The sequence below is a fragment of the Rhinoraja longicauda genome, chromosome 6 (genome assembly GCF_053455715.1).
Source record: "Rhinoraja longicauda isolate Sanriku21f chromosome 6, sRhiLon1.1, whole genome shotgun sequence".
In the NCBI taxonomy this organism is placed as follows: Eukaryota; Metazoa; Chordata; class Chondrichthyes; order Rajiformes; family Arhynchobatidae; genus Rhinoraja; species Rhinoraja longicauda.
In genome coordinates, this window is record NC_135958.1 from 15,736,221 (window position 1) to 15,748,643 (window position 12,423).

At 39.1% G+C, this 12,423-nt stretch overlaps 2 protein-coding genes across 4 annotated transcripts in view; both read left to right on the forward strand.

Moving 5' to 3' along the window:
• The window catches only part of LOC144594268 (uncharacterized), a 117,492-nt gene extending 109,293 nt beyond the window's left edge, over positions 1 to 8,199 (forward strand). The window contains exons 46-47 of the mRNA XM_078400533.1: positions 2,120 to 2,306; positions 6,142 to 8,199. Coding sequence (XP_078256659.1) covers positions 2,120 to 2,306; positions 6,142 to 6,363 — 409 coding nt within the window. The 3' untranslated portion in view covers positions 6,364 to 8,199. The remainder of the gene's footprint in view (positions 1 to 2,119; positions 2,307 to 6,141) is intronic.
• Positions 8,200 to 10,306: 2,107 nt separating this feature from the next.
• Positions 10,307 to 12,423, forward strand: part of kifc3 (kinesin family member C3) — a 39,880-nt gene continuing 37,763 nt past the window's right edge. For all 3 annotated transcript variants that reach the window (XM_078400535.1, XM_078400538.1, XM_078400536.1), the window contains exon 1: positions 10,307 to 10,371. The gene's annotated coding sequence lies outside the window, so the exon portion shown is untranslated. The remainder of the gene's footprint in view (positions 10,372 to 12,423) is intronic.

A 12,423-nucleotide genomic window follows, 5' to 3' on the forward strand; every position in this document is an offset into this window, starting at 1 on the left:
GCGTGTCTATAATCAGATGTCAATCGCATCACGAACGTAAGAAAATTTCAAGTGACTTAAATATTTCCAGCAGGCTTCCTAGCAATTAAACTGCTTTTCTTAAGGAGCTCACCATGGGAAGGAAACAGAAACTCCAATCTAGTGCAGGATTTGACTCAAAAACAGAAATGCTGGTTTGCTTGACTGGCTGAGTTCTTGCAGCATTTCTGGTTTTGTTTAAGATTCCAACATCTGCAGTTTTATTTGTTTTCCATCACAGCAGGATTTTATTCACTGCCACAAACCCCAATGCTAGCTGTTTCCTGCACATAATAATAATAATAATAATAATAATAATAATAATAATAATAATAATAATAATAATAATAATAATAATAATAATAATAATAATAATAATAATAATAATAATAATAATAATTAATAATACATTACATTTATATAGCGCTTTTCATATACTCAAAGACGCTTTACAGGGATTTAGAGAACATAGGGAAATGAATAAATAGATAAATAAGTAAATAAGTAAACGAACAGAGAAAGGAGACAGAAGGTGAGGTGACCTTCAGTGGTTGAAGGCAGTACATCTAAATCCTGTCTGTACAACTCAGAGGGAGATCACAGTTTTGTATGAATGACTTCATTTTTGGCAGAAGTAGACTAGTTGTGAAGTGAGGTAGGAATGTAATTCATAAAGATATAAAATTATACATTTTATATAGGAAGCTACATAGGGGTATAAATAAAGAGAGGTCAAAGAACTGGCAAATATAGTAGTATGTGGGAAGTTAATGGAATGTTATTATTTTTTACTAGAGGGGTTGTGGACAAATTAAGTTATGTTTCAGTTGTATAAGGAATTTCTGAAACCAATTTTAGAGTACCATTTAGAATACTGATCAGCTTATTCAAGGGAATTTGTTAATTTGTTAGAAGCAGTTCAGAGAAAGTTTACTAGACTAATATGTGGAAAAGTTGAGTTCTATTTAACCATTTAGATGTAAGGGGTTAACATTTAGGACAATGTGAAATTATTTGTTTCTCTTGGGGGTTGTGTACCTTTGACATTTTCTTCATCAAAAGGTAATGGAAGCAGAGTCTAAATACATTTAAGGCTGAGTTAGATTGATCGTTGAGAAGCAAGTAGGTGAATGGAATGTAGAGTTGGATTACAATCAGATTAGCTACCATTTCATTAAATGTCAGAGCTAGCATGAATGCTCAAATGACCTTCTCTTGCTCCTAATGCATATGTTTGCATTCCATTCTTAAAAGTGAGAGATCTAAATGCTAATGTATAATAAAATATATAAAAATAAATTTCACTGTACCTCAGTACATGTGGCAAATAAAGTACAATTGAACCACTGAGGACACACACAATTATAGCAAAATTATCCTACAATCTGCTATCGAGAAATTAGAATGATCTGTCATTTGGAACAGAACAACTAAACGCATAGAACATATTAATCTGCTCCGGTAGAACAGGAATACAGTTGTAATGATATTTGGGCCTTGACAGTTGTCAGAATAATACTAGAACTCCAAGGGTATATTTATTTTGAAACATTATACAAACTAGGGTTGGAATTTAGAGTATTAAAGGGGAGATTTTATTAATGTTTTTAAGACTTAAGGGTAAGAATAGATAGCGTGTCTATAATCAGAAGACATTGTCTAAAAATAGAGATATGCCCTTTAGGAATAATGTTGAAACCCATCTTCACGTGCAGACAGTAGCAGTTTGAAATACCTTATGCAGACCACAATGGATGCCTGGTCACTTGTTACTTTCAAATCTAAAAGTGATAAATTTCAAATCCTGACTATAAAGTGCCCCTAAACTGGATAATGCCACTGTTGAATGTTGGTCTATACACTGTCCCTAAACTGAGCTGCACCACTAGTGAATGTCAATCTATAATATGGCCACAAACTGGATAACGTGACTGGTGAATGTTGACCTAGACTTTACCCCTGCAACCAGGAGCACGATTGGTTAATTTTGGTGCAATCGCTGCATCTTTAATCTAAATAAATACAGTCGGCTTCTTTTTACTAGATTACAGTGGAAACTAATAAGATTATATCAAATAATTGCTTTTCAATTTACTTGCAGGAAACTTCTTTCTAAAGATGGTGGAAAATCAGAAAAGCCAGAACGAAAAGGATTCCGGCATATCATTCCACCCCGACCAGAGACTCCTAAATTATTCCTTGCAGCCCTCTCAGTAGCTAGCAAATATGGAATCAAAGGAACATTCTCTCTTATTAAAAAGAAACTTGGAGAATCTGTCAGCATGCAGGTAGAATTAATGGGAAGATGTTCCAGAAACAAATGTTAATATTCTAAACTGTTATTAATACATATTAGTAAAATTGGGCAGAAAATTAAAGTTCATTCCTGTTTTGGGTAAGTTCTACAAGTTGACAGCATAAACTGGATGAATAGAGAAGTGAGGAAGGGTGTTTTAAATTCATTATCAGTGGCTTAAGGGACAATGGTAACAATCAGTTTGATAATGGTCTGTTCAAACATTTAGTTAAGGTTTTTGCTTCCAGTCTGTGCTGGGTTAGTTGCAGTCAGCTTGGGAAACGTCAACCTGCTATCCAGCACATGAATATTGTCAAAAAATCCCTATCAAGAAATTTAGCTATGCAAAGAATCAGGCTCATTTTATTCCTCCACCCACAGTTGAATAGCATTTCTTAATGATAAGATTTGTATTGGTGTTTTAAGGGTGCACAACAGAAAACATGACTGGCAGATATTCAGCCCAATTCCCCATTGCATGCTTTTAGATTTTTCATTGCCTGTTTTTATAGGATATTACAGTGAACTTAATTTCTGTCTTTGCAAACATGAAATTATAAGGAATCAAATGGAAGAATATTGTCTGATTAATTTCCATTTGCTTATGTTTAAGTAAAACTGTGAGGGTAGGGAATGAAACTTGCCTCCAATAGCAGGGTAAAATGGGCTCCTAATTAATTGCTGGCTGTGATACAGCCAATTAACTCTGAACCTGCTTCACGTTATAGCTGTAGGCCATTTCATCCCCCCCCCCCCCCTCCCCCAGGTGTACCGATATCTTGATCACCCAGTGTCAAGGTCTTGCAAGGAAATAGTGGAGGTCTGTGGTTCCACCATTCAAAGCCATAATGGAGAAAAAATATGACTGCATAATGATAAAAAAATGTATTTAGTAATGCAGATAAACTCGAGTCAAGTGTTTCTTTGCATCAACAAGATATTAATAACGCAGAGGAACCTGTTAATAGAACTGAAGAAATTACTCTGCCTGACATGGTATTGTATTGTTCATGTTACAGTAATGCAGGGACAATGAGTTCCAATCCTGCCAAAATAGTATGAGGATTGGAATTCAAGTTTTAAAATGTTGTAAACAAAAAGCTGGTACAATTACCAGTAACCAAGGAACAGTTGGATTGTTATGTTAACATTGTCAGTGATGCTCTTTAAGAAAGACGAACTATTTTTCACAATCAATCTGGCTGATGTCTTTCAGTCCCAGACCAACATATTTGGAGCTGGCGAGTCACTCATTTGTTGCAAGCTGCCACCAAATGTGATATTTTTTCCCCTCCTTGTCCCACGTCGCCTCCTTTACCTATTTTCCAGTCGTGGGCATCACTAGCAAGGAAAGCTTCATTGCCCATCTCCAATTACTTTTGAGGGGTGACGATGAGCCACCTTCTCTAACCCGGCAGTCCGTTTGGTGAAGATACCTCCACAACACAGATGCCTCACTGTATTCGTATTTTCTCAGTATGCAGCCTTTATCGAAAAAGCTATTGTCAAATAGGGCAATAGATGGGTACAGCGGTAGAGTTGTTGCCTTGCAGAGCCAGAGACCCGGGTTCGATCTTGACTACAGATACTGTTTGTATGGAGTTTGCACCTTCTCCCTGTGGTCATGTGGGGTTTTTTCTGGGTGATCCAGATTCCTCCCACAATCTAAGGACGTGCAGGTTTATAGCATAATTGGCTTCTGTAAATTATCCCTAGTGTTTAGGATACAAAACATAGATAACATAAATCTTGTGCACAGTTGATCATTGGTAAGCACATTCATTGGGCCGAAGGGCCTATTTCCAGGCTGTACCCCTAAACTAAACACTAAATGCCAGCAAAACAGTGTTGTATCAATGTGGACCCATTTCATTTGTGGTATTTGGGCATTGTTAGCAAGGCCAGAATTTATTGCCTCAAACCCTTTGGTGTGCTGCTTTCTTGAACTGCTGATGACTGGTGAAGGTACTCCCACTGTGGTTTGGGATGCAGAACCAACAAAGATGTAGGAACGGTGACATATTTTTCAACTGAGGATTGTGTGCAACCTGGGAGGGGAATCTGCAGCTGGTGATGTTCCCATTCACTCAATGTCTTTGGCAGCAGAGTCTGCAGGTTTAAGAGATCTAGACTTTGGTGAGTAATGCATTACATTTTACAGATGCACACACAGCAGTTACTGTGAGCTGGTGGTGGAGGAAAGGAATATTTAAAATGGTGGATGAAGCAACCTGCTTTCTCCTGGATGGTGCTGAGCTCTTGAATGCTATTTGGGCAGCTCATCCATACATGTGGAAAATATTCCCTCACATTTCTGTCTAATGTAATATTGAATGTGGAAATGTAAAGAGTCAGGGTGGTAAGTTAATAATGAAAATAAGATCAAATACAGGGTAAAGTTATATCCAGAAGTGAGCCATTCTCAAAGCCTATTCAGGATTTTCCAAAATGAATTTTGCAGCATTTGAAAGACACTTGGACAGGTACATGGATAGGAAAGATTTAGAAGGATATCGGGCAAATGGACTATCTTAGATGGGCACCTTGTTTGGCTTGAATAATATGGACTGGAGGGCCTGTTTCTGTGCTGTATGACTCGATGAGCTCTATAAATTGTCAGAGAAATCAGAAATCTGACATAAAACCGAAAATGCTGGATATACTCAGTTGGTCAGGCAGCATCTGTGGAGAGAAACAGATTTAATATTGACCTGAAGTGTTATCTTTGTTCCTCTCTCTAAATATGTTTCCACACATGCTAGTCAGTTGGAGCTTTCATAAATTATACTCTGCTTGTCTGAGCTGACTTTAGCTTGTTCATATTTTTGGGTTTCAACTTATTCCATCATGTCAAATTATTTACAATTAGCAGCTCCTCCCTAAAACCTGCAGCAACGGTGACAGAAAATGTCTTCCGTCTCCTGTTCAGAAAAGATCATCAGCATGCTGTCTGATTCCCTGAGGTGAACCTGAAAAAGGCACATCTAAATGTGACATGTTTTCCAGCTATGCTGGATTCTCCAATCTAAGTGGATGTTAAAGTACTATGATCCATAAACTCGCAAAACAATGCAATTTCGCCAGAAAGCAAGTGTTCAGAGGGAACAATGGAAATGAACATCAGCTGATCGCATCATGCATTGAAGCACTTCATGACTGAATATCCTCTATTAAAATATACCCCTGATAACATTGAAGATAGACACAAAAAGCTGGAGTAACTCAGCGGGACAGGCAGCATCTCTGGAGAGAAGGAATGGGTGACATTTCGGGTCGAGACTTATCTTTAGTTTAAACCAGCATCTGCAGTTCCTTCTTTCACACCCCTGATAACATCTGTCTTTGCTAGCCAAGTGAAATATTACCCTTACATTACTCCTACCACCCACTTCACCACTGGTCACACCGCCAAACACATGAACATTTATGCATTTTTGAAACTTTTCTTATCTTAGAATTTAGTTTGTATAGAATATTGCCAAATACTACTAGTCCCTTTGAAGGTAATTTAGAATATTTTCAAATATCCTTTCAATCCTTATTTGGAAATATATAAATAGGTCTCACATTCATATTGCTGCTATGAATTTGGTTCATTAATGGAATGTGGGTAATGTTTATAGCCTCTACCTAAATGTCTTGAATAAATGGTGCTGATTGGCCATCATAAACCAAAATGGATCTGTGTCGATATTAGAAACAATGTAAAAACGCATCAATGTTCTTACACCCACCAATCAATTGAATATATATATTTGTGCTAGCTATGCTGGTCATTTCATTGTTTTCTTTCTTTTTCTTGCAACCCTTCTCTCTCCACTGTCTAGCCAAGTCCTCAGCCTCCTCCTTCCCCTCGACATCGACGGTCACCTGTTTCAGCAAAAAAGCTGGAGGAAATTGATGATGATGACGACGATGATGATGATGTTATTTCAGAATCGATGGATTCCTCTGTCTCGATCAGGATGGCTCCTTCTCACGATGGGACAAAGGAACAAATTCTGTCTGTGGAAGTTCCCGATGAGGAAAAGGAGAAGTCGGAAAAGTGATACTGCTTTGGATTTGCATTTTGTTTTGTTAAAAGTATCAATTAGAAAGTGAGCGTAGTAAATTGTTAAGAATTAGGCTCGCTGTGATGTTGCATTGTAACGAAAAATTTGCATTTATTCAGTATATTTCACATCTCAGGATGACCCAAAGTACTATAATCAGCAATTATAGCTGATCACGTAACTTTGAAGTCCAGTCACTGTTACAATTTAGAAAACGCAGCACAATCTGTTTCAGGTGTTGGTTAGGGCTAAATCTGTTAGGGAAATCCAGCACAACTGTCTCCTGCAGTTTCTAAAATTATAATATATTTTAGGAAGGAAAATATAGTTGTGCTTGTGCATAGGAGAATACTTACAAAACCACAATGTCACAGGCAATCAACACAATTAAACGTGCACAGCACAATTTACCTTTAAGGCTCATATAAAACTACTCCTAAATATAATTCACATATGGATGTAATCATAGATAGAATTTATATATATGGTCATGTCACCTCATATACATGTACTCATATTTAAACTTCATACATATTGCACATCAGATATGCAAGACACAAATACACACTGTTAAAGAGATTCAGGAGCAAATCCTGTCCATGGTGGTAGCAGTTAAAAAAGTGCATAGAATGTAATTACCTACAAAGGTCTTTACAAATCTGGCTTAAGCAGGCACATATAAATCAACTTACCACACTGCACAGTAATAAATGTCCACAGAATCGGCTGCACCACCAGACACAATCTCTACACAGGCATTATTGTTGGTAATGCAGATATAATGCTAAATGTGTACCATAATCATACAACAATTCTCACTCAATATAACTGTTGTTTGTCATTAATTAAATTTTTTAAATGGTGTTACAAATCTAGATGTTCTTTGCTTTTCCAGAGGTTCCATCTTGGCTTTTCCTTTTAGGAACAAAACAATAGCAGTCTTATTGTAAACTGGAACTTTATAATTTATCTCCTAGCACATTCCCAATAACCAACAGGGGTTGCTCAGTGAGGTCGGAGAGAATATCTTGCCCTCTTTCCTTAATGAATACTAAGCTGCCATGATCTTAATTTCATTATCCTTGGTGTTGGGATGCTTCCACTATAAATTAATCTGAAGGAGGAATTAAATAAATCCCATTGTGTTCTCTTCTCACAACCCCATTCACCATCCAAAATAGCACAGGGTAAGTGGAACTATCGTTGATGGAGTTTCAGCATCTTGGATAGATTATAGCAGTTCCTAATGTTCTTCCTATCTTGCCCTACAGTCCGCAAAACAGTTCAGTGGATAATCTGTCACATCTATAAGAAGTGGATCTTTATGATAAAGGAAATAGTTGCCAATTTTTACATATAGGAAAGCAAATCATGTTTTCAAACAATTTCACAAACTCACATGTACCTGCATGCACTCACAACTGATCCAAAATACATCATTACAATCTGTTTGGAAGAATTCTGATAAATAAGCCTATTGTGTGTGGAATGCTGCAATTGTTCTTAGACTAGTTCATCATTTTCTTTTTACAGTTAATGCTTTAAGATGGAACTGTGAAAGATTCTTTATGTATATTCCTGCATTATAACACAGCTACAATTGAACTGACTGTAGTTACATAACACTGTATATTCAAGAAACTAATTTAACACCAATGAACAATAAATGGAATTTGAGATAAATGGCTAAATGAAAACATTGCCTCAACCTTTTTATTTTAAGGGCAAAGCAACTTCTCGTGCATGTTTTATCATTCTTTTAGTACCATGTGCAAACTGTGCAATTTACAATTTCCATTATATGAACTAAAATCAAAATAAATTTTGATGATTATTGTTGGAAATTTGCCATTTTAAAAAAAAGCCTTATTTCAATGTTGTTGGTTGTGAATCAGAGCTGATAATGCTCAGAAAATTGGAGTTAGACCACAGTTCTTATATCCTGTCATCATGTTCAGTATCGGACATACCTAGAAGAAATGTATCTGCTGGTTCACAGGAATAAGCAAAGGCAAAATCCATCATTCCTTTGAAAGCTGCCCAGCTGAGGCTTATTCAGAAAATTGAGAGTCTCAATCTTCAGGTCTTATTCCAAAAAATGGAAGGGCTCCTGCAGAACCCTTACTTATCTCTCAATAACTACAATGGCGACGAACGAGGGGAAGATATTTAGCAGCACTTTCCCTTTCCTCTCTTGTCCACAGGATACCAATATGAGAATATTTGAGACTCCATGAGATAATGCACACATTGTACTTATAGAAGGGGCAGTAAAAAATCCAAACTAAGTCTGATTCAGGTCAAATCCCTGCTTCCCATCAAATAACATAATCTTCCTGGCAAGCCTCAAAACTGCTATTTTGAATTTAGCAAAAACACTAGATATTACTTGAAGCCTATATTGATGCTGGAACACTACTGAATTTGGAACATTTGAAGGGTTAGTTGTTGGTTAATAATAAATGGAAACAAGGTCAGGCTAGAAGAGTGAGTGTTCTGATTTATGTTATGTTTAGTGCTATTTTAGGTCTATTGCCACTGATGATAAAATAATATTGATCAACAATCTAGACCCAAGAGTCCTTTTATTTTGACATCCCAAACTAAGTGCAGGCCTGAAGGTGATATCAAATTGCTAACATAGGTAATTCACTTTTTCAGTTTAAAAATGTAATTTGTCAGAGGTTCAAGACAGGAAATGAATTATCAGTGTTGCTATCATGGGAGTAAATGAGCAGGAGAATGAGACAGTGATTAAGGATACTGGGACAAAATTGTGTGTTATACTTCCCTAAGAGGCGCAAGAGAACAAATCACCTTTTTCTTTCCCCACTTCTTGGTTCCCTGCAATGCATCGTCTTTGCAATTTCATGTCAAGTGTTTGTACATGTTTTTTTATCATTCTTCCCAGTACCACCTGGAAACAGTACAATTTGCAAACCCTTATATGAGCTTCTAAAATCAAGATAGATTTTACTGAATGTTGTTGGGAATTCGCTAATTTAAGAAAGGTTCTCTTTTTCAATGCCTCATCATGAGTTTTGGACATGGCTTACTTAATAGAAACATTTTTAAAAAGTCTGAAGAAGGGTCTCGACCCGAAACGTCACCCATTCCTTCGCTGAGTTACTCCAGCATTTTGTGATACCTTTGAAAAAGAGGTGCACGAGTAGGCCATTCGACCCTTCGAGCCAGTCAATGTGACCTTGGCTAATCATCTAAAATCTGTACCCTGTTCCTGCTTTTTCCCCATATCCCTTTAGCCCTAAGAGCTAAATCTAACTCTCTTGAAAACATCTAGTGAATTGGCCTCCACTGCCTTCTGTGGCAGAGAATTTCACAGATACACAACTCTCCGGGTGAAAACGTTTTTCCTCATCTCATTCCTAAATGGTCTGGACTCCCCCCAACATCGGGAACATTTCTCCTGCAATCCTTGCCTGTCCAATCCTTTTAAAGAATTGTGTATGTTTCTATATGAATTCTATGTTTCTACTTCGGTTCATAAATCTTGACATCTTGATTTAGACCTCGTGATAGCTTGATATTACATCTTTGCTAGGTCACAGGTCTATCCTGTGCCTTTCTACTTGCTAAACACCCCTCCGTTGCCTTATTTTCGTTGTTACAGTCGCTTTTTCCCCCCTTCGTTCACATTTGACTCTTTTCTGTCCTTTACCATTGTATTTCCCTCGTACTCGTGATTTGCCCCTGCATTTACCCAATGCCCTTGTGTTCGCCTGTGGTCCGTGTTTTACCCTTGCATTTATTCTTCCATTCCCCAAATGTTGTCGTGGTTTTAATTTCTAACCCATGAAACTTTTTCCTCTTGTTCCCAACACCCTGCTCCCTCCCTCCCACCCCCTCCACGCCGGTTGGTGGGTGCACAGCGAGCTGCTGAATGTGAATGGTGGAGGGCGGCCGTCAATCGGCGGGTTTGTCGGGGCTGTGCGGGGAGGGTGTGTGTGTGCGAGCGTTGCAATGGGTGGACGGGCTGTGATCTCGGTAAGTAAGACAGCTGACGCCGAGACTGGAGGTAGAGAGGCTTGGAAAATACCTGCCCGGCAAAGCGTTGCGGAAATTGTACTCCCTCCCCTCCCCATAATAGCGCACTTTCTTGGTGGGGGTCATTGCACTTACTCCGGTCTCTCCCACCGGGCCCTGCCCTTTACCTCTCTCTCACTCTCTCTCTCTCTCGCTGTGAACGCGGGATGCCTTCACTTCACAGGCTGCCATACAGGGACACTCCCCGGATTCTTTCAGTGGATTCATTGGAAACACCAGACCGCCGTGTGGTTCTTTAAGATGTAACGTGTGAAGGATAATTTTTTTTTGTGTATTCACAAAATGCTGGAGTAACTCAGCAGGTCAGGCAGCATCTCGGGAGAGAAGGAGTGGGTGACCATTCCTTCTCTCCCGAGATGCTGCCTGACCTGCTGAGTTACTCCAGCATTTTGTGAATAGATCGATTTGTACCAGCATCTGCAGTTATTTTCTTATACAATGTTATTTGTGTGTCCAGTAGTATCCCTGCAGTGGTATCCAGGAGCCATAAATGACAAAGCGCCAGACAAGTAAAACTGGCGAGAACATTGTTGCGGGGAAGCGAAATCGGTTCCACCTCTTGCCTGGGGTTTTGAACGTCTAGAATTCCACACGTATTTTTGGTCGGAGGGTGTGTGGGGGATGTGTCACGTTGTCTCATTTCAACATCCCGTCTATCTAACTTGAAATATTTTCTGTCGGGATCGAACACGGGGGGCAGGGAAGTGGGCAGGGAGAAGACTCGTCTGCACAATTACAATTTCTTTCCCGAGATGCTGCCTGACCTGCTAAGTTACTCCAGCATTTTGTGAATAAATGCACAATTACAAGATGAGACTACAGTGAGCCTGCGGGAGACTGCAGCATTATTTAAAATACATGCCTCCATATCAATGGGAAACCTATTTGCGAATTTCATTTCCACCTGGCATTCCATCCGGAGTTGAGTGGCGACATTTGTTCGGTTTCTTGTGTTTAAGGTGTGCGACAGCTGCTAGCTTAGCCTTTCTCCAGACTGCATGCGGGCCTTTTTGTTACACATCAATGTTACAGTTCAGCCGTTTCCCTGGCAACAACAACTCTGGTGTCAATCTACACACCTGTATAATTCCAGTGCACTGGCCCAATGTGACCCTTTCAAAACAGTAAGAAGCCTATGGGTAGCTTGACCCTGGAGTGCTGGGTTTACGGGTCAGTTGTAATCACCAATTCTTGGAGTTCCCATTTTTCTTTGTGCTGCAGAAAATCATAGCTCACTGTTCCTGCTCTTCCACTTTATCTAAGGTAGAAGAGCAAAGGCTGAGGTACACATCAGTTATGATCAGCTGTGGAATGTGTTCAAAGATTAATTGGCCTGCCCTTCCTTGCACCTATGTTTCCAAGTTTCTAACCATTTTATTGCGCGAGGAAGATTGGGCTGCATTAAAGGATATCTTGCCTTGTAGAGCGAGGAATGTGAATGTGTATTCTGTTGGATTGGGAATTTGTTGGATTGGGAATGGGAGTGGCCTCTACCACTCGTGGTCTTGTTTGTCAGAGTCATTGTGTCTGACAGTGTGCGGGAGAGATGCTCTCCTGTGCTGAAGCAGAAAGTCCTTTGTATCTACAAATGAGCCGTTCAGCAACAGCTGTTATCAGATCATCATAGAGTCCTGCAGCACAGAAACAGGCCTTTGGCCCAACCCGTCGATGTCAAACCATATGCCTCGTCTAAGCATTTTCCTGTGTTTGGCCAACATCCCTCAACTATTCCTATTCATGCACCTGTCCAAATGTCTTTTAAATGTCATTATTGTACCTGCCTCAACTATTTTCTCTAGCAGCTCATTCCAAATACCCACTGCCTTCTGTGTGGAAAAAGTTGCCCCTCAGGTTCTATATATTTCCTCTCACCTGAAACAGATGCCCTCTAGTTCTTGATTCCCTTACCCTGTGAGAAAAGATTGTATTCACCCAATCTATTCTCTTCATATTTTATAGCTCAGCCCCTTGAGTCCTGGCCGCATCTTAGTA